The following is a 23,345-nucleotide window of genomic DNA, read 5'->3' on the forward strand; positions in this document are numbered from 1 at the left end:
AAGAGAGGGACAGAGAGGGGGGGAGAGAGAGGGAGAGAGAGAGAGAGAGAGGGAGGGAGGTCGTTCAGTTTTTACCTTCAGCTTCGTCTATATTAATCTTTTTCTGCTTTCGTTTCTCCGGAGCCTTATGGAGAGAGACAGAGTGGTTGGGTAAGGGCTGGCTGCTTGTGTCAGGGCTGGGCCCGGCCTTGCCGTTTTCCCCATGGGGGTGGGCTGTGCCAGCTTTCCCTGACGGCCTGTCCTCGCCCTGGGGGCCACAAGGAGAGCGGAGCGGGACACGAGAGCCCACGTGAATCATGGTGGAGCAAGAGTGTGGGGGTGTGTGTGTGTGGGGGGGGGGGTGTAAACGTCATGACAACAAGTCGCCGCTGATGGTGAGGAGGTTGACTGATCATATTCGATGTGGATGAGTTTGAGTGATCGGGGCTGTTTTTGGAGAATAGATGAGATCACAATGTTTATGATCGTTATTTGGTTTTGTGTTTGATAAACGACGACACACATCGAGGTAAATTCTTCTGAAAAACATTTATCGTGAACCAACGACGGGTGGAATGTTCCATTCAGACAACCCTAATGTCCACTTTGTGTACTAAGCATCATCAACGTGTAGCTGAGAGTTACACACACCAGAGAGACCGACTATCCACTACTCAGAGCTGCACTACAAAGTAGAAAAAAACAACAACAAAACAAAAAAACACAGATTCACAGAAAGCCTCTATAAAAAAAAAAATTAAAAAAATCAACCGAGAGCGTCAGAAACGAGCACTTCTGCCGATTCAGCTTCTTTTAGGTTAAAAGTGACGAGAATAAAAAAAATTAAAAAAAAAACCAGACAGCAACCTAAAGTTCTGCGGTTCTTTTCCAGGTGCACAGACGAACTTCTCTGCGGTTCGACAAAAAGCTGAAGCTGCTCTCGTCTGACAAAAGTGGGTTTTGTTATAGAAGAAAAAAAAATAGAGAACCAGCAAACCAGAGGGAGAAGTTGATGATGCATTCGGCCACAGGCAGGCCACAAAAATGGAACATTAGGAACTTGGACAGTGTGACGGGGGTGGTGGTGGGGGGGGGGCGCTCGGTCCCCCCACCTCCCCCAATAGCAACTGTCCACACACACACACACACACACACACACACACACACACACACACACAATACACCTGCGCACAGTTTAACATCGCTGCGAACAGACATGGGTGACTGGAGACAGCGAGAGGAGACACTTAGTAGCGTGACATCATCAACCAGGCGGTGGAGACATTCGGGGGGTTACGGGACATTCCGGAGCGAGAGGGGAAGAAGACGGAGGACATCTTACTGTGGTCGACTGGTTTCTGCTGGCGGAGGCCGGGAGGTGACTCTTGGAGGGAGTTGAGCTTTTCTGTTTGTCTGCCGCACGACGGGGAAAAAGAAGAGAAAATGAAGGGAAGTAAATTCTGCTCCTACGAGACAACAAATCATCGTACGCCGTGTGTGTGGTTGTTGTTTTTGTTTTTCCTCGTACCTTTCCCGGGAGCGTGTTCTGCTGTGTCTAAAACCACTCGGAGCCCGTCCAGGTTGGAAATGGGAAGACCGAGATCTAAAGGCTCCGACTCGCCGCTCTGCATCACACACACACACACACACACACACACACACACACACACACACACACACACACACACACACACACACACACACACACACATTTGATGAGAGTTTGATGTCATACACCGCCTGTCTGTCTGCAGCCTAAAGAAAGCTCTTACGATGCGCGCCACCAAGTCAGAGAGGTGCAGGCCGTATTTGGCCACCACGGGCCGGAGGACCTCCGTCACCGGCTTCGTGGGCTTCGCCTTCAGACCCACTGAACGATTGATGGGGACCAAGTCGAGTCTAGAAAAAGAAGAGAGACAGCGGAAATAGTGTAAACCAGGCTGCTATGGACCCGCTTCTTATTGTGTTAAAAGTTTGGAAGTTTTCCTTTGAAGTTTTACAGCAGCCAGACTGTTTGTGTTACCGTACCTGAAGAGAGTGCGTTTTTCTAGTCGGAGATCTCGAGAGCACAGTGTCAAACAGTCCTGGTCCAAAACAAGTGGCTGAGAGACACAAAAAGGAAAACAGAGCAAATTCATCATGAAACTTTTAATATCGCTCCCAGTCCGACTCCCACTGTCGTGGTAATCACTAGTCTTTTTGCCATGTGGAACCATGTAAAGTTGAGATTTAGAAAATGTTTGAAAATTGTTGCTTTATGGAGCGTTGAGAAGGAATCAAAACAGTAAAGTTGCAGAACATAAAACTTAAAACAATATCCTGAAAGGCACAAATGTGCTCGACCTGCAGAGTCGGGTGTTAATTCACATTACACATTAAAACAAAAGGATTAATGCAGCTTACAATTGTAATTAGCTGCTTGCTGTAAGGAAAGAAACCGGGCCAGACTTAATAGTTTTGTTTGCTCGTGTCATTGTTTTGATTTGCGCAGATCTTTCCATGTCGTACCTTCTCCCCTCCGACCAGGAAGAGGTCGATAGCTGCCAGGTTGATGCAGAGCTTCTCACAGAGGCCCAGCAGGAGGTCCCTGATGGACACACCGGCCCTCAGCGGCACAGAACAACACGAGCCGTCCGGCAAGCTGATGTTACACTGCCTCAAGGGGGCGCTGCCCCCTCCTCGCTCTGCTGACGCTGATACTGCACCACGACAAACATCCTGGGACGGACAAAACAAGAGACAAGACACGAGGGACGGGAGATTAGATGAGCCGGCGAGAGTCGGGTTAGAACAATAAGAGAACAAACAGACAGTCTGACATGATTTATTATCGTGTCATTATTCTTGATGTTTTTATTTGATTTCAAAAGCAGAAAAGGTCATTCAAGCGTGAGGAAGAAGATGACGTTAGAGCCGCTCCACGTTAGATCGTGTCTAAACAGATGATCTGCGTTCTGACCTCGTTCCTCCCTGAACTCGACGTCCCGAGCTCCAGACTCGCCCCCGAAGACAGCGAACCCTGCGACTCACGCCGACCGTTGCTGCCGGAGAAATCTAAAAAAGAAACAGTGCGCTCATTAGCAAAACAGAAAAATGCTTTCTGTTCAAACTTAGAAGTGAACATGTGCTGTGTGTTTCATGAAGTCATACATCAGCCCGTAGGGCAGATTGTTGAATATATCCACTGCCAACAGCTCCGAAAGGGAAACCACCGTCAGATCAACTTTAAAGAATGATTGTATGGTGATCTTTGCTGTCAAAACCAGCAACAGCAGGGATGTCTAACTCACTTTAGTTAAGGGGCCACATACTGCCCACTTTGATCTCAAGTGAGCCAGACCAGTAAAATCATAGCATAATAACACATACATAACGACAATATTTCTCTTTGTTTAAATCATTGGTGAAGGTTTTTGGATGATAAACCCTATTTTAAGGTCTTTCTACAATAAACTAGAAACATAAAGACCAAAAACTCAGACATCAGCCCGCTGTTTATCTGCCCCGGCTCTCCTCTGCAGATTCCCTCGCTTTGTGACGCGTTTGACGTCAAACGCGTCACAAAGCGAGCAGCGAGCGCGGCTTCCTCCGGAGCAGACGTCGCATTCACGCTGTTTTTGAAGCAATTACTGGATCGATTAAAAAAAACAACAACAAAAAAAAACGTTTGTACTCATAAACCTCCATATTCTCATAGAAATGCAATTTATGTCTTTCTGTAATTTTCACACTTAGCAAAGTCATCCGGCGGGCCGAGCTGGACCCCCTGGTGGGCCGGATCCGGCCCGCGGGCCGTATGTTTGACACCCCTGAGCAACAGTGTCGTAATTGTTCTAATTTTGTTTTCTTTTGCACTTAACATTTCAACTGAAAGAAGTCTTAGAAATTGAAAAAACAAAATTTTAAAAAAATACAGACTGTAGTTGAAGTCGGTCAGCTCTCGCTTCTTGGGGCCTTTGCCGAAGCTCCTGTTGCGCGACCACGAGAAGAACATGCCTTTCCTCCGGTCTCCCGAATCATCCCGACTGTCCTCGTTTAAGGACCGACCTGATTTGCTCTTTTTGTCCTCCTATAAAACACAAAAAAGGAAAAATGATTGACAAGGAGGTTGACAGCCTTAAAGGCGGACGTGGGCGGGGCCTATACCAGCAGATGCAGCCGTATGAAAGGAACGCGTGGATTTACGGCATTTGAATGTGCGACGTAGGGTTCACGAGTTATTCATCTTTATTGTAGTGCCCCCTAGTGGTTGACATGTGTCGAATCTTTCAAGAAAATAATTTTCGGTGCTCGCTAGCTTTAATTAAAATGTCTTCTTTGCACCCCCAACAGTTTGGGCTCCACAACCGATTGTTCGGACAGAATGAGGATAATAATAATTATCGTAATAATATGAATAAAGATAAGTAGACACAGACAAACATCATCATCTCTTCTCATTTGACTGCACTGCAGAGTGAAAGGCTGCGTTACCTTCTTGTGAGTGGAGAGGTTGGAGCGGTCAGAGCCGGTGGTGCTGTGTTTGGAGGTGGGGCTGCTGGGGATGTGGTACGGGTCGGGCAGCGGCCGGCCCTCCACCTCCGCCACCATGCACTCCTGGTACAGCAGAGACTTGAGGAAGCGAGTGTAACTGTCGAACTTCATCAGGTTGAAGATCTGAAGGGACGAAGAGGGAAGAAAACGGAGGAAGAGATTGGAGATTGGATTCAGGAGAGTCGGACAGGAAAGGAATACAAAAGATGATTGAAAGGGGCCGAGGAGGAAGAGCACGACATGTAATATGGATTCATGTGAGCATGTATTTATATTTGCATGCTCGATTCGGCATAGGTGTGGAAGTCTTACGTCAACGGTGCCACGAGATGCTGAGGAGCCCGGGGGAGTTCTGGAGGAGCTCTTTTCTTTGTTGTGTGTGAATCTTTAAAAGAATATGTGCGGACGTTTGATGTGTAAAAAAAAAAAGCATGGAGGATGATGGGGAGGATATCCTCCTCGCCTTGTGACTCTTATCGGTTTCAGCATCTGAGCTCAGCTGTTGAAAATCAAAAGAGCTTTTCCGCAATTCTGCCCCTCTGAACAAACAGGCACATCTAAGAGATCCATTCAGGCCCTGGATGCTCGACAGCGCTGCCACACTAGTACATTTTCAATAGGGGTTTGTTTTGATTCAGTTTTATGAGTAATAATGAATTCGCACCTCAGCGAAAGCATCTTTTCACTTTCCTGTGACGAGGGAGTTCAGAGGTCTGGCAGAAGCTTCCTGCTATTCATTTATCGGACGCTGCTCGTTAATCGGCAGATAAAATGACTGTAAATTAGCCGGAGTTGTTCCTCCGTGGACGGAAGCGGCCGCTCGCCGGTTGGAGAGTTCGGTAAAAAGCTTTCTTTGTGTGTGGTGCGAACGCTACCTGCAGCTGCTGCTCCCTGAACATGTCGGGTTTCGGGGCATTGAGGATGTCATCGGCGAGCTGAGCCTGACTGTCTATGTTGACCGGCGTCGTGGCTTTACTGGACAGGAAGCTGTTGTAGATCTCCCGGGCGCGCTGAGAGAGCTGGAGGAGGAGCAGGAGGAGGGAGGAGGAGGAGGAGGAAGAGACGAAGAGCAACAGAAAGAGCCGATGAACACATGAAATCTTCTCTCGCTGCCGTGGGAATGGATGTGTTGTGTGTCTTGTTACCTGCTTGTTGTCGTTCTCGGGAACATGGCTGAAGAACTCACAAGCCTGCCAGAAGAGGATGTTCTCCTCGCTGAACTCTTTCTTTAGGAACTCCTGCAGCAAAAGAACTAAATGTAAAACGAGAGAAACTACACACATAATGTTAAAAGAAACTTCCCAATAATACAGTGTATGTTTTACATTCTGAAAAATTACTTGCGCAAAGGCAGATTTCGTTTAAGAAATTACACAATAAAAATAGAATAAACTAATTTGTCAGACAACAAGTTATTAGCTTGATATGAAATAGTTTGAACGCAGCATACAATTCAAACGTGGCTAAAAAAAAAATCTTTAAAGTACAACATTTCAGCGGATTTTAACAGATCTGGGATTTGAACCAACATCAGCTGACAACAAAACAACAACTTTTCTGAGACTACAAAATTAAGAAAGATTGGGATAAACGTTATTTTAATCGTGAGGAGGGATCTGGATCTGGTCGCGAGCAGTACCGAGAAGTAGCGCACTCCCACGGGGTCCTGCAGCAGCCTCTCGAAGCAGACGGCCCAGCTGGCCACTCTCCTCTCGGTGTGGCGCCGGTGGCTCTGGACGCTGGGCAGGCTGGCATTACTGTTCAGACTGTTGTCGCTGCTGCAGCCCTGCAGCTCCACGCTGTTCAGCTCTGTTCACGGAAACGCACACAACGTCAAACAGTGTGAACGTACCCCAGTTTGATTTTTACACCAAAATCGATAAAAAAAAAAAGATAATTCAGCGTTTTTTCTCGTGTTAATAAGAAGTCTCTTTGCTTTCTACGGAGGATTTAAAGCACCTGAAGGCAGCACTATCAGCAGCCTGGGACCAGTGAGCCCTGAGTGCATCCCATGATGCTGAGACCAGTGAGACCTCCTCCTCCTCGTTCTGTCTAAGTGTTGACATACGACACTTGTGAATCACAATATAGGAAATACATGTAAAAAATTACATCTACAATAATTAGGTGGATGCTCAATCAAAAGAAGTCTGCGCTAAAGTTAGACATTATATCATGACTAAACAGTAATCTAGTTGTGTGAGGATGATCATATCATCGTGATGAACTTTCACAGGAAACCAATAAATGAAAACATTGAAAAAGATAACGTCACGAGCAAACTTTATTTAATAGTGCAACAGAGGTGTCCTAAGTTTTAAAAAGCCTCCTGGCAGCAGCATTGTACATTCTCTCAAATAGTAATAAGAGCTATTTTCATACTTCACGTAAGGAGTTTTTTTTTTTGCTCCATTGCGTAATTATTCTGAAGAAAAGTCGCAGCACATCTAAGAAATCGCCTATTTTTTCCCACCGGAGCGCGTCCTCGTTCCTCAAGGCGAGATCAGGAGGCCGGGACGGAGGCCAAAGAAGAGAAGCCGCAAAATAACAAGAAGAGCGCTTCAGGTCTGATAAACTGAAAGTGGAGATAAAACTAAATATAAGAACAGCCAGAAGGACGACATCAGGTGCCCGAGACGACGCACATCCGGTTAAAAATAAGCCTGAAAGGCCGGCGTCCCGTACACAGCCGAAGTCCTGAGGGGTTCAAAACTTGGAAAATAAGCTATTAATGAATAAACCATTGTGAATTCAGGTTATTCACAATTTATCAATGGCAGTTTTCACATCGAGGATTTTTTCATTCAGTCCACTTCCCTTTTCAGCAGCATAGTAAACAGCTAATCGAACATTTATCCATTATTATTATTATTATTTAAACCTCGTATCCTGTTCATTGGCACAAGAGTTGATCACAAGCCGGTTGATCTGCAGAGACGATAATACAATAATAATAAAACAAAATGGCATCAAAACTAATATGAAGCTTTAAAAACAAAACAAGGAGTGTCTATTTCATACAAATGTGTTGTATCATGTCTTTTTGATTCTCTAATTTTCACCTTTTCAAAATAAGAGAATTTTCCCTGTCTTTCAATAACTCCTCAGTTATGCCAACAGACAAACCAAACAGCCACAAGAATAAAACTCAACTTGTGTATTTTTTGCTTTTGTCAGTGCTCTTTACATCGTTTTAGAAAAGGGCAAAGCTCCACAGGAAAAAAGGTGATGTAACATACTTCAGTGAATTAATCAGGATTTAGAAAAAATTTAATCAAAAATGGGATGACCGTTGTAAAATGTAATCCAACCACACCCACAGAGTCCACATCCAGGAAGTTAAATTGAGTATTATGTGTGATAAACTCTTAATAAATATCAACAAGAGTTGTTTTATTGCCTTGAACTTGAAGTAGGACTACTGTGTCCTTTAGTATATTATTTAAATGTACATTTACATGTACAAAGGGTATAATTCTGGAACCAAAAAAAACAGATGTCTCAAGAGAGCTCCGTAAACAGTGACCTCAGGTTCGACTTGCATAATAGCAGACCGGACAAAATCTAATAAGAAGGAAAGCAATTGCAGAGAAGCCAAACTCTAATTCACTTTTTTCTTCTTGTGTAATGAAGAAGAGACTCACAACAACACCGCGAGCACAACAGACAGACTCACAACAACACCAGCAGCTGCCTTATATGCGTGCAGACGGGCTAATTAAACCATCAGAGATTCCTCCTGAACTTCAGTCACTAAGCAGATATTCAACTCTGAAGCCTTCTGCTGTGATAAATGTCTGAAGTGGAAACTTTCCTCCTCACCTGGGTAGAGCTGGTAGGAGCCGCTGTGGTGCCAGCGGGGCAGGTAGCGAATCCTGAGGGGTAACCAAGCCCCTCCATCCATACTCACCCTCACTAACTCAAACACACAGTGCAGGAAAGGTCACACACACACACACACACACACACACACACACACACACACACACACACACACACACACACACACACACACACACACACACACACACACACGTACACACGTACACACACACACAGCTGACATCACAGGGAGGAAGAGAGAGAAGGAGGGAAACAAGAAGAAGGAGATATGAAGGAGAGAGAGAGAAAGAGAGAGAGAGAGAGAGAGAGAGAGAGAGGCTGGAGGTGGTGGTGATGAGCACACACACACACACACACACACACACACACACACACACACACACACACACACACAGTTCTGTGAGCTTCCAGCTAGGTAAGTGATACAAGCACACACCGCGCTCAAGATGATGAATAATTCAGTCGATGGAGGAAGGAACTAAAAACGCATATGCACACACACACACACACACACACACACACACACACACACACACACACACACACACACACACACACACACACACACACACACAGTGCAGTATTGATGAGGAACCTGTTAAGGAAGGCCACTATTGGGACTAATGAGGCCTGTAGCCCCCATAGAGAGAGACAGACACACACACACACACACACACACACACACACACACACACACACACACACACACACACACACACACACACACACACACACACACACACACACAGTACATCAACGTGCTCTTATTTTGACTTTTCTGACTCATCAAAACATAAAGAGGGACAATACAAACTATATTTAGATACAAACAATAATCAGTTGTATAATATTAGTAATATAATATGTAATTATATAATAATAAGTACTGGAAGTACGAGGGGGGATCAGAAAGTTCAGAAGCTCAGAGAAGACTTCAGAGAAGCTTCAACATCTGTCAGTAAATACTCCAGGTTTGATTGCTTCATCAAAATCAGCACCTACAGTTGAGTTTTTAGCTTATTTGTGCGTGAAATATCCTAAATTGAAGCATTATTTGTCCATATTTAAACTTTTTTTTGACAGGTTTTTGTTATTTTTTGCTCTAAAAAGTCAGAAAAACTCTCTAAGACCGAGTTAGTTAGTTTTCTCAGGAGTCCAAATACGATCGTCTTCTGCAATTTTAACACAGAACAAAATGAACGCACTTGAATGATGGCTGTTTGCCAGGTCTGTCGCTTTATCGCTGCTCGCATAGAGATAAAAAAAAAAAACAAGAACTACTTTTAACGGGTGTCTCACAGACGTGTCAGCTCACTTGTTGTCAGCTCAGTCGTGCAGAATTCCTTCAGATAAGATAACATTCATTATTCAGCCGTCACAGAGTCGGGCAGTTTCTCCACTCCAAAACCTGCAGCGTGATTAAACCGTCAAACTATCCTCCTCTTCTCCTTCACTCAGGTTTTCTCTGAATACTTCCAACAATACGAATGATAACTTTAAACGGAAACAACGCAGAAACGATGCAGAAACACTTATAGGTTCTTCATCGTGGTGTCGGTGAACTATGTTCCTCCCGACTGAGGAGGAACCCCGAAACATGTCCAACAGTCCCTTCACATGCTCCCGACATCACATGTGGGAGGAGGGGAAAGCTCTGGAACAACACGCTCTTTCTTCCAGAGACGTGTGGTGTGAATAAGTGGCCTTAAACACTCACGCATTGGAGCTGATTGTAAACATGTCTACCGTGAAATTCTATACGCCTTTTGTCCTGTTTTCTCACCTCCTCTTCTTCCCCTTTATCTCCCATCTGCCATAAATGTGCTCTGCGAGGTGTTAAGAGCGCCAGAAAAAGACTTTTTGTTGTTGCTGCCACATGTTCATCGCCTACGAGCCAAAGCAGTTCACCTCAAATCGGTTCCAATGCAACACGACATGACGACGGTTTAAACGTCTTCCTGAAGAAGATGTGTGGTAAAACAGCGATGTAAGCATGGACTGTAAACACAATTTTCTTGTCACTTTTTATTTGTGCAAAACCAAGAACATCTAGGAGGAGTTACGAGTTATGTTTTCAGCTTGTGGAGCTGTAAACGGCTTTTCTTCTTTCTTTATTTGAAGATTTACCTCATACACAACGGTAATATAGAACTTTTAGATAGTAGCTGTTGTATCGAAGTACTAAAAAATTTGTAGAGCATTAAAAAAAAAAAAAGATGCCAGTCTGTCCGAAAATCATCTTTCCCTGTAAATTAAACATCTTTTTCTGTTTCTCATGCTGCGCTGCGTCTGCCCACATGTTTGCAAATGTGAGTCAAGTCTATAGGTTGTAGCCTGCAGCAGCAGCAGCAGAGCAGGAGGAGGTGGAGCAGATACAGAGCAAGTCAAACCAGACCGCCTGTAGATGTTTTTAAAGTCAGAGAAAGCAGACAGATATTTTAACTATGGACGTGCACTTAGAAAAACAGGACAGCAAAACTCAATGTTCAGTATTTCATTCCTTTTCAGGCTACTTGAAGTTGATCATAACAACTAAAGAACCTGAGATTACTACCACGGATATCTACAGTGTTAAAGGCTGTAAAAGGCGTATCTACTCACCTCCATCAGAGACTGCAGCAGACTGTAAAAAAGAAGCACAGAGAGACATGGATTAGGATCTTCCTTCATCACAGGTGACACACGTTCAAATCACGCTTCACACGGGAGGCAGGAGGGCCGCGTGGTGCACGTCTGACCACACAGACTGACTGGTGCTTCTAACAGGACCGGCCTCATTATCACACACACACACACACACACACACACACACACACACACACACACACACACACACACACACACACACACACACACACACACACACACACACACACACACACACACACACACACACACACATTCTCACATGAGGACACAGTCAGGTTAGCTCCCACACTCATTGTCTTCTGTGTGGGTGGAATCATCTGTGAACTGGCTGTGCTGGCTCTGCAACCTCCAGGGAGGGGCGGGGCTTACTGTTGTGTGTGTGTGTGTGTGTGTGTGTGTGTGTGTGTGTGTGTGTGTGTGTGTGTGTGTGTGTGTGTGTGTGTGTGTGTGTGTGTGTGTGTGTGTGAGTGTGAAAAGGTGAAAAAGGGGTCCTCTACCCTCGATTTCACAGCGAAGTGCGATGTTTGCTTGCATATCTCGCAATCACCGTAGATGCAGTTTTAACATGCAGCAAGATAACAAACCTGCATTTAATCTACTCGAATTTTCTGCCACAACATTTTTCACTCACACAAAACACAGATGAAAATCATATTTCCCACCGACAGAGACCCAAAAAAACAGCACACAGAAACACAGAAACACAGAAACACAGAAACACAGAAACACACACACTGCGGTGATTTTGATCCCAGACATGCTGAGCTGGGATGAGATCATTCAACACAGACATCACTAATGTAACTCTGGAACAATGAAACGTTGTGCGAGTCAGAAAGTAAAGAAGGAGAGGAGCCGACAAAAAGGGAGGAAGAGAGGAAGACTCTCTGGATGAAGATCAACACTGAGCCTCATCGTCAATCTGAAGGATTGTGATGCCGTTAATCTGCCCACTAATCTGATGACCGGCTTCGTCCTACGTGAGCAGAAACATCGCTTCTTTTCTGTGGCACATTTACATTTGGAAATTAGCTTATCGTTACTCGGCGCTGACACGAGGGAGTCTGACGGATGGTTTATTTTATGCTCATTTGTTAGACATGCTTCAACTTTGTTTCTGAAAAATCATGTGGTTTCCCCCCTATTTCAATGCAGGAGAAACCAAAATAAGTACAAAACAAAACAAACAAAACAAAAAAGTCAATAAATAAGAGCTTAAATTTTTTTTTTTAAGATATTATCATATTGAAAGTCAAGTCTGAGCAGCAGTGTGTCTGCAGCAGGTCCTTACAATCAAATAGAAAATCTTTTTTTTGTTTTAGGTTGCACAGCAGCTTGGGTAAATCTTCGTATAGCTGCAGTTATTTCACTCTGAATTTCTTAAGATGACTACCAGCAATTTACATTTACATTTAGTTTTAGGAACAAATGTGGATGAAGAGTTCAGTATCGGTGAGAACAAAAGCACACAGGATGAAGTAAAAGATCATTATTGTGGGAGTACGCACTTGTGTTCAAAACAAAAGAAATGACTAGAAACTGAAACTGACGCTAAAATTTAAAAAAAATAAAATAGAAGCTTCTAGTAGTTTAAATATGTTAACTCCAGTTTATACCGTCAGGAGACGACTGATTCTCTGGTCTGATTTTTACCAGGAGTCTAAAACTGTAATCACAATACAAGTAAAAAAAAACACTCCCAGATGTTTGTACGTATGAAAGTATGAACTACTACTTTTTTTTTTTTACTTTGGAAAAATCTTTAATCTGTAATGAAAAACCTGGAACATATATAAATCCAGCAGAGTCTTTTAAAAGGAGGTAAATCTAATTAATTGAGTTGACCCCTTTCGGTGCAGCATATGTTTGCTGCTTTTCATTCGAAGAGCGTCTTGGCCATTTCCTGCCCAGATGGCACGGCCGGCTGTAATCACCGGGATTAAGTATCTCCGACCGTCCCTCTAAGAGTCGACGTTGGCACCCGGCGGACGAGAAAGAGTTTCGATGGAGACTTTTTTTTATAGCGGATGATTGTGGTCGGGATGGACGAGCGAGCCGGTTACCGGATCTTTACACTGATTACACATTTCAATATATTCTGCCTCTTAACCTACATGCAAGTTTCACTTGTGTGTTAAGACGTCCTACAGTATCGTATGCATGTGGCCAACATCTGGTAGAGATGTGTCTTTTGTGTGTAGGGTGCATTCTTCTGTGTGTGTGTGTGTGTGTGTGTGTGTGTGTGTGTGTGTGTGTGTGTGTGTGTGTGTGTGTGTGTGTGTGTGTGTGTGTGTGTGTGTGTGTGTGTGTATGGGGGAATGTGTTCCCTCATATTCAGCTCCACTGTGATCACTTCCAGACGCAGGCTGTGGTGGAGCCTCATCGAGGCCCCAATTCCTCTCCTCTTTTTTTTTTTTTTTTTACTCACTTAACTCCCCTCTAACCTAATTTCACTCTCTCCTTCCTTTTGTTTGTTTTTCCTCCCCTCTCCCACTCTCTCTTTCCACTCCTCACAAAAAAATCGTTCTTCCTCTTGTTTTGTCGCTCATCATCTTCATCCTCCCATCCCTCCTTCAGACTCTCCTCACTCATTCGAGTGGTGTTTCCCCTTTTTCTCTCTCCCTTCTTGGCAGGTCCTGCTCATTCCTGACAGCCCACAGAAAATGACTGGGGTTTTCCAGACATTCCCGGCTCAACTTCTCACCCAGTCTGCACAGAGACGCATGCAGCTGGAAAACGCTATCGATAACCGAGAATCATCGAATGAATCTCCCGCCGTCGCCAGCAAAAAGAAGTCCTGCCACCGCATTCGGCCTCGTGTGTGCTTCTTTCAGCCGGTGCTGGTTTCAAACTCAGTAAGCTCTCGTATTACCGACGGTGCGGATTTACTGACCTGCTATTGTCTGCTTTTTGTTCACAGATATTAGTGGGGGTTTTTTATGAAGTAAATACACCCAGCGGCAGAAACCGACGTAGCAACACATGACTGATGTTCACGATAACAGTTTCTAAATTTGTGGATAAAAAAAAAGAAAAAAAAAAAAGGTCGCAAGCCAAACCTCAGATTGTGTGTGTGGTTATGAATTTGGTGAATTCAGACAGAGCTGTCAGTACTGTGTTATTTCTTATTAATAAACATGTAAAAACCTTCTTTACCACTGAAACTTCCCTAGATAGAGTTTGTTAAGATGTTTTTTTATTACATTTTGGTGTTCAGGACACAAAACAACTTAAGAATCTGCACAACGGAAAATCCTGCAATTTCAAAATAAAATCTTAACTGCAAAGATGTAATAATGTGCAAACAAACCTCACTAGCAGGTGATATAAGTCAGATATTTGACAGTCTGTCTTACTAACATGTAAATCAAAATGACAGCTGTTACTGAAGTAATCTGCCATTTAACAGAATTACAATACAACACTTTGTACAGTGGTTTTTTTTTTTGTCCTTTGGATGATAAACGTCAGGATTTTACAAAACCTCAGATCATGTACTGTAAATATATCAGTCCACGAGGATATTTGCGCTGCCAATTACCACAATGACGTAATGTCTTCGTAGGAAATAAGAGAAGTAGTCCAGAGCCCGAAGAATATCGCAATTTTTAGGATAATACCAATAACAATGTTTTAGTATATAATGACACATATTTTTGAAAGAACTGGCAAATTATTTATCAGTGTAGTTTCGAGTCCTTTGGTTAGTGACCAGCTGATCGACATTGAAACAACAAATCACAACTTTAGAGCGTGCTTCCCTCCATTAATATAAATCCTGGAACTCTGTGAAGAGCTTCAACATTGTTTTGGTAATCAAAGCAGCCTTGACAGCACGGAGAAGTGTTTTAGACCGTTACGTAACGAGCCCACATCACTGCGACACCCACCTCACTGAAGATAAGACGAGCTGAATCACATGAACGCCCAACACACCCTGGTCTGAACACGACGTCCAGGGACATTTCCCTTTTCTTTTCTTGTTCCAACTTGTGGCTCATCAGGATCTCTACATTTATAGAGAAACCTGCTTCACACACATACAAGATGCAACTGGTTTCCGTGGGAACGGGGTGTTGATCAGTTAGAATATGGATTATGTGTGGTTTACGAAAACATTACTGTTTTTGTCTACTCGTCCAAACAGGTTTATTTACTTCCTGCTCAACGTAAAATACCACCTTGTAGCCACACGCCTGGTCTGCTTCTGTTGGGTGTGTGTGTGTGTGTGTGTGTGTGTGTGTGTGTGTGTGTGTGTGTGTGTGTGTGTGTGTGTGTGTGTGTGTGTGTGTGTGTGTGTGTGTGTGTGTGTGTGTGTGTGTGTGTGTAGTTCAGGTCCCAAGCGCTTTATTAGCTGTGATTTGTGGGGAACGGGCAGCTTACATCATCTGTTAAGAAGCCTGAACTTCACGTTTAAACACAGCATACAATTTACAACTGTTAACTCTCACAGTTATCATAATATTAATACTTTAAAAAAGGCCATAAAAGTCCACTGAGACAATCTCAAGTTTCCCAAATGTCCCCTGTCGTGTGTGTGTGTGTGTGTGTGTGTGTGTGTGTGTGTGTGTGTGTGTGTGTGTGTGTGTGTGTGTGTGTGTGTGTGTGTGTGTGTGTGTGTGTGTGTGTGTGTGTGTGTGTGACGATGGAAAAAGACATTGTGTTTGATAGGATGACACGCAGAGCGGGTAGTAACACTGAACAGGGTGAAGTGAAATGTCCATCTGTGGGTGAAACTGTGAGGGATAACATAAGAGCGCACACACACACACACACACACACACACACACACACACACACACACACACACACACAAAGACAACACTGTTTGTACCACAGGAATCTTTTCCTGGCTCCATCACTGGGATGTAGCTGCCACCTCCAGTCAGGATTTTACTGTATAATGTAAAAAATAAAATAAAAGTGACTGGAACATGCCCGAATCTACTCATGCGTCTGTAAACACCGCCGTTACTACAGGAGGCCACACCTATAACTGAACAAATGACACGCACACGCGCACACACACACACACACACACACACACACACACACACACACACACACACACACACACACACACACACACAGTGTCCTTAAAAGGTGACAAAGAACTCACGATGCCGATTTCCATGACTGCAATGCCTTCAAACACACACACACACACACACACACACACACACACACACACACACACACACACACACACACACACACACACACACACATCCAGCTGAGGAGGAAGCTGCCGGGCCAACAGCCTCAATGTGTGTGTGCCTGCAGTGTGTTTACTTTTGAATATGAGGTGAATAGTAGCAGCCATTGAGAGCGGCGGAGTCATCCCGCCAGAGTTGGCAGTCATGAAACCGCTTAGCTTCAACGTAGCTTAAGTCGGGAGGAAAGGATGAGGCGAACAAGCCGATTAGTTTCTCTAATGATGCAGAAAGTGTGACAAATGGGAACGAGCAGCTGAGAGGACGAGCGAGGACGCTCTCCGCGTCACCCTCCGAGATGGAAACAACTTTGATTTAAGAGTTTTTTTAAAAACATAAATAACAGACACGGAGCCGAACTGAGTGTCAATGGCCCCTTGTGTGTTTTTACATTTCAACGTCCCCGCAAACATTTTTAAAACTCCCCTTTTTCTGTTCTTTCTTTTTTTTTTCCCCAAAAGTGAAATCCCCTGTGAGCTTCTCTTGGACGAAACCTTCGAAATCCCTGCAACTCTCCCCCGAATCAATATCCACTCTGCGTGAAAGGAAGGAACGCGGATCGTGTTTGTTTCCCTACAATAGAGCCACACAGGAGATGTGACTCAGAGGCTGAGCCGCTGATAAATGTCTTGTTTTACTTGGCCTGTTGCCCGAAAAGCAGACGGACGGAGGGACGGAGGGACGGAGGAACGAGGGAACGAGACGTAAACACGACTCTACCTGGCGGAATAACCCTCTGAACGCCAGCCGACACGCCAAATTAAGCAAAAAACAATTCACAAGAAAAGGAGAGCGCTGACTCGGCACCTTTCCGTTGTCTCACAGCTGTGTTTTCTCTCTTTGACAAAGCGCCTTCGAGGTGAAACGTACGAAACCATACGGCTCCATTTCTGTACGTCTCTCAGACATCTGGCTTGTCGAGAGGAGGACAAACAGCCCGGAGCTGCTTTCAAAATCCCGTTAAGTCTTTTCTTTCCTTCTGTCCCACTTCATCTGCACACGCACCTCCTTTCTTGAAAAACAACACACAGGGTGACTTGTTCACTTTAACTTTTTTTTTTTTTTTGGTCCCAGGAGGATCTACAACCTCCTCCTTCCCTCGTTTTGTCTTCATCCTCCTCCCGTCCGTTTGTTTTCCCAGTGCACTTCGCTGTAGGTAACCGTCTCCTCCTTTGTCCATCTGTCCCCCACCGACCTCCTGTCTTTCAGAACGACACCACGTTTGCTCTGAATAAACATTCACACTATCACCATTTTTCCCTCCTCGCAGTTCAATACTTCTCTGAAAAATAAAGTACAAAATCAATGGCGGCCAAACGGGAAAACAAATGCAGATTTTTGTTGTTGTGACTGGCTGCTAAGTTTTTCCACTTGTGGCACTTTTACATCATTACAGCAAGACTGTTTTTTTTTTTTTTTTTTCATTAAAACCTTCGGCTGGTAAATCAGGGGAAATATTTGAAGTCAAATTCAGCGTCTCTCCCTCCCTTCACTTCCTACCGTCTCTCCAGAAGTACCACCTGTGAAGCACTGAGTGTGTGTGTGGCTGCTACTCACTGTATTGAAGTTCCAGACCCGCTTGAAGGAGAGCCTCTTCCTCAGGCTCATCCTGCTCTCCTCTCAGAGAGGAGGAAACCCGCCGACTGCTCGATCTACATGTCTGCACCGCCGACAAAAAAAAAAAAAAAAAAAAACACAACTCGCTGACATGCACACGTGCGCCGACGCTGACGGAGCTTCTTCAGGAGCTATTTAGGACAGGAAATGCATGCAGACAGCTGACTTGGAAGGAGCCATGCCTCAGCAAGTCTGTGCCACACAAACACACACACACACACACACACACACACACACACACACACACACACACACACACACACACACACACACACACACACACACACACACACACCTGAGCTGTGAAGTAAATGTCCCGCAGCTCTCCCTCTTTCTCACACACACTCCTCCACACACTGACTAGGAAGTTCCAGTCTATCTCACACACACACACACACACACACACACACACACACACACACACACACACACACACACACACACACACAGCTCAGTTTCCATAGTGACACGCCCCCATCAGGCAGCAGTTACCAAGAAGGGGCGGGAACAAAAGGTCAGCCTGCCAATCACGCCGCAGCGCAGCGCTCACCTCTCCTCCTCCTATTTCTCCCTCTTCAAATCAGTTTGACAGCTTCAAAATGGTCTTTTGTCGGGACGAAATTCAACTACGTGTTGCAAGTTTTGTAGACGTGAAAAGAGGAAAAAAATTAATATATATATATATATATATATATTGAGGGGGGAAAAAAAGACAACAAAGATTGATGGAAACTTAAAAGGTCAACAGAAAGCAAAACAGAAGGCACTTCTCTCTCTCTCTCTCTCTCTCACGCACAAACAAAGACTGCAATTGAAAACGTGCACGTGACCTCGAGCCGACATCTACATCCCCCTAATTTCCTGTTTTGGCAAAAAAAAAAAAAAGTTTTCCCCTCACACCTCCTCTTAAGTCTTCACACGCATCGATGCCACTGTCTGGGCCGACTGACTGCGATGACGCAATCAGACCACACATACTGTAAACTGAAGGGCTGTCTGTTCACGCTGGTCCGAGTCCAGCAGATAGAAACTGACTGGAAGATACGCTCTGTGCTAGTAGGATGTGTGTGTGTCTGTTTATGCCACACATATGGCGTAGACACAGATACTATGGAAAAAAAACAACAACAACTACATATCAATACAATAGGTATATAATAGAGGAAGGATATTTTACAACCCAGTTTCCCCCCCCTAAAAAAAGCTGCCACGCTGTATAACATGTAAATAAAAACAGAATGCAGATTTTTTGAGAATAAAATTTCAACATTATTTATACTGTCTTTGCTCTATTTGCAATTAAATATGGGTTTACAATAATTTAGCAAGTAGTCACATTTGTTTTTTTATTTACATTTTACACGACGGCACAACTGTTTTTGGAAACGGGGTTTGTTCAGTCTAACTACGTTTATTGTCCGAATGCTTTCTAAATTACCCCGAGCATCTTTTTCTGCACTGTAAAAAAAAAAAAGATTTGGTATAGAACCACACATACGGCGATAACGACATATCTGCGCCAATATCAGTTCATAAAATCGTCCGAAAGGTAAACCAGTCGGGCTCGTTTAGTTACTTTTGCATGTGTTCAACATATTTCATTGATAAATCAAAACATTTGAAAAGTTAGTTTTTATGAGTGTAAAACTTTTTGTCTTCTTTACGACCCACATCAATGCTTCCGCTCATCTTTACTCTCTGGACCGGGCTTGTGCAAAACACATGAAGCTGTCGGGGAATCCAAAAATATTCATCAAGCAGCATATAAAACGGTCTTTTGTCTTTTGCATTTTCATCTGTGTTCATTTAGGAGCTCTGAACCTCCATAATGTGGCACCAGAGTCAAAAGCATCAAAGCTGCACCCTTTAAATGCATAAGCAAACCGTTAAATCTGAAGAGCTCCATGAGGGTCTGTTTCCATTACAAGTTTTTACACAATATTTTTTTTAAACTTTAAAGACTGCGTGCCCAGCAAAGAAAAGTATTCTGCCACACACACACACACACACACACACACACACTGAGGCTGAAGGCGCTGCAAACTCACTCATTACCACGGCTTCCAGTGCTAAAGTGGCCGCTGGAGGAAACCCCAATTTTTTTAAAAACCTTTACGTTTTAAGATATTTATATCAAAAGCAAGTAAAGCCACGTCGTTTAACAACATCTCTGATCGGCCGGGAAGAACCATGAGTGATGTGTAAGGATCCCGAGCTTCAAGCTCAGCTCATAACATATCTGTCACTACAGGGGAAAAGAGGAGAGGCAGGCGCCACACAGGATAAGAGGGATATAAGGAAGCTGGAGTTGGCTAAATCCACATCCTGATGAGAAAAGGAAGAGAAGAAGAAAGAAGATAAGCAGAGACATTTTCTCACGTCTCACTCCTCTCTTTAACATAATTCATGTGGTGGAGCTGAGCAGCCTGTCCTTTGTGTGTGTGTGTGTGTGTGTGTGTGTGTGTGTGTGTGTGTGTGTGTGTGTGTGTGTGTGTGTGTGTGTGTGTGTGTGTGTGTGTGTGTGTGTGTGTGTGTGTGTGTGTGTACATTAAATCATGTTCTTTTTTCTAAGGCAACTCAACATAAAAGAGAAATATTCTCCTCTGCAGATATCAGATGACAGTAACACAACAGGGTGACACAGAGACGGACACACACTAGTGCACGCACGCACGCATACGCACGCACGCACGCACACACACACAGCTGCAATGGTAAACGTTTTCTCTGAGTAAATTTACATTTTTGTGCTTCTGGAGTAAATCAGCATTTCTGTAACACCGTTTAAAGCTGACCACATATTTACCTTTTGTATATTTACAATTCGTTTTCTATTTCTGTGTTTGAATAAATGCTTATTTAGAGGTCATATTCAGCAACAATTCATCTCCTGTCAAACTCTATTTTATCAGGTCACTGTTATGTCTAACTTGTACTTTTGGTCTTTGTCTGCGTTTGGAAAATGCTGAGAGAAACGAGGATAGAGTTTCAGAGTAAGTTAAAAGTTTTTCTACAACATATTCAGTGCTGTATTAAATTCTAGTGAAGAAACGTTTGAGGGGATTATCTATGTTGGCTAAAACTTCTTGTAGGTTATTTCCAAACAATATCTGTCAAAAACAACCTGAGTTGTCTTCAGAGAAAAAGCTTTAGTATAGAGTTTATCTCTGTTTCTCCTTTTCTCTCCATTGCTCATAATAAAACTCAACACTGCCCTCTGCTGGGCATCTCTGATGTTTCATCTAAAAACTCATGAAACTGGTAACTTTCACATGTTTGTGACACAAGATGACACGTTTTTTTTTTTTTTTTTTTGCTCTTTCATGTGAATATAACTCGTGTGTTGCTGCATGTCTAGACTGTAGTTTACAGAACTTAACACTGCAATGTTATGTCAAAAAGGAAACAGGAAAAATCTTGAAAGTCATGATGACTGATGGCAAACAAGAAAACTGCACCAGTGAAGATGAACAGAGGTCATCAGTAAAACCTTCACATACAGAAAAGGGTGACACGACAAACTACAGCCTCAAACCAGGAACGTTCCTCTATAATTTCAGCTTTAAAAAAAAAAAAAACAGCTCAGCAACTGACTTATCACATGACATGGTCTGCTTGTGCTAATGTGGTAAACTGCAGCATCTGGCACTTGATGAAGATAAAAAAAGAAACACTTGTGTTTATTTGAAATTGCAAACTTGATCTGATGTGACTCTCGGCCTCCTGAGGTGTTTCATGTACAGGAGCAGTGTTGATTCCATCTTATCATCTGATTTTCTTTCCATGACACGCTCTTGCTCCCAGAGGATATCACGAGGAATAACGCACACACACACACACACACACACACACACACACACACACACACACACACACACACACACACACACACACACACACACACACACACACATGCAGTGAGAACAGGCTGCAGACAAAAATATGTATGTGCAGGTTCTTATCTTTGCATCTCATTGCACTCTTATTTACTTTTTTTAAAATATGAATGAGTTTTGTATGCCTCCGTGTGTGTGTGTGTGTGTGTGTGTGTGTGTGTGTGTGTGTGTGTGTGTGTGTGTGTGTGTGTGTGTGTGTGTGTGTGTGTGTGTGTGTGTGTGTGTGTGTGTGTGTGTGTGTGTGTGTGTGTGTGTGTGTGTGTGTGTGTTGGGTCAGAGGGTAGCCAGGCTGCTCTTTTCTAACCCCTGTGTTTAGTGAAATAATGTCCTGTGCTGTTTTCCACCACAGTGACAAAAGTCAAAACTTCACACACACAAACACACAAACACACGATGCAGTATTGATGAGGAACCTGTTAATGGAAGGCCACTATTGGGACTAATGAGGCCTGTATCCCCCACCCCCTCCCACACACACACACACACACACACACACACACACACACACACACACACACACACACACACTGACCTACGTACACTGTTACATGAATTTAGTACAAAAGATGTTTATTATATTATCTTTGCAGTGCAATAAAACCTCAGTTATTCTCTTATATTATTATTATTATTATAATAATTCTTGAAACACGCATGGAATAAAACCAAAAACCGTTTCTGGAGATGAACCGATCTAATGGGACCGAGCGAGAGATTCAACAGGTTTCCCTTTAACTTGGCGGAGCCAAACCGAGGCCAGTGATTGGTCGGCTCGGGGTCACGTGATCTGTCATTCCAGAGACAGGCCGCACAACTGAAGTTTCAGGTCGTTGAATACGTTTGAAAAATGAATATGTATGGGATGGCTGGCACGAACCGGACGGTGACAAAGGAGAAAAGTGACATTAAACGGAAAGAGAGAGAGCACAAGCGAGAGAGAGAGAGAGAGAGAGAGAGAGAGAGAGAGAGAGAGAGAGAGAGAGAGAGAGAGAGAGAGAGAGAGAGAGAGAGAGAGATATCAAACGATTTCAGATCCAAATGTTTGATTGAATTGACAGAATCTGGTTCCGGTCATATTGTTCTAAAAACAGTTCAGACTGTGTGACAGAAGCAACGGGATGAAGCAGTGTGATGTTATAGAGGCTGCATCAAACACACACACACACACACACACACACACACACACACACACACACACACACACACACACACACACACACACACACACACACACACAGAGCTCGTTTACTCACTGGATCAGCGGCCGTTTCAGTTTCCACGCTCAAAGTTTGCTGCTCCATGAAGGAAGAGACGAGTAATCCTCAGCACTCAGTGCAACATCGTTATCAGCTGTTCAATGTGTGTGTGTGTGTGTGTGTGTGTGTGTGTGTGTGTGTGTGTGTGTGTGTGTGTGTGTGTGTGTGTGTGTGTGTGTGTGTGTGTGTGTGTGTGTGTGTGTGCATGCGGGGAGACCTGAAGCCTTGATGGCTTTTCAAATGTCCAAAAAAAAAACCCCGCTGCAGAAATGTCACTGTCGCTAGACTCCCTCTCGCTCGCTCTCTCTCATCCCTCCCTCCTCTTCGTTCTCTATCGTCTCTCTCGCCCTGCCTCTCAG

General features: G+C 43.9%; 1 protein-coding gene across 5 annotated transcripts in view; it reads right to left on the reverse strand.

Moving 5' to 3' along the window:
* rgs12b (regulator of G protein signaling 12b) overlaps positions 1-23,345 on the reverse strand; it is a 40,322-nt gene that overhangs the window by 1,954 nt on the left and 15,023 nt on the right. For 3 of the 5 annotated variants that reach the window (XM_069704907.1, XM_069704908.1, XM_069704906.1), the window contains exons 6-18: positions 10,957-10,978; positions 6,152-6,321; positions 5,658-5,750; positions 5,388-5,531; positions 4,453-4,635; positions 3,898-4,048; positions 2,939-3,033; positions 2,488-2,697; positions 2,008-2,081; positions 1,752-1,878; positions 1,508-1,604; positions 1,322-1,392; positions 76-247 (exon numbers count right to left, since the gene is read on the reverse strand). In XM_069704907.1, coding sequence (XP_069561008.1) covers positions 76-247; positions 1,322-1,392; positions 1,508-1,604; positions 1,752-1,878; positions 2,008-2,081; positions 2,488-2,697; positions 2,939-3,033; positions 3,898-4,048; positions 4,453-4,635; positions 5,388-5,531; positions 5,658-5,750; positions 6,152-6,321; positions 10,957-10,978 — 1,609 coding nt within the window. The remainder of the gene's footprint in view (positions 1-75; positions 248-1,321; positions 1,393-1,507; positions 1,605-1,751; positions 1,879-2,007; positions 2,082-2,487; positions 2,698-2,938; positions 3,034-3,897; positions 4,049-4,452; positions 4,636-5,387; positions 5,532-5,657; positions 5,751-6,151; positions 6,322-10,956; positions 10,979-23,345) is intronic. The other 2 variants (XM_069704909.1, XM_069704910.1) reach the window with 2 other exon arrangements.

Source organism: Brachyistius frenatus, unplaced genomic scaffold (assembly GCF_029030835.1).
Source record: "Brachyistius frenatus isolate BFR_SWC_R1_liver_20210118 unplaced genomic scaffold, ASM2903083v1 Contig_53, whole genome shotgun sequence".
Lineage (NCBI taxonomy): Eukaryota > Metazoa > Chordata > Actinopteri > Embiotocidae > Brachyistius > Brachyistius frenatus.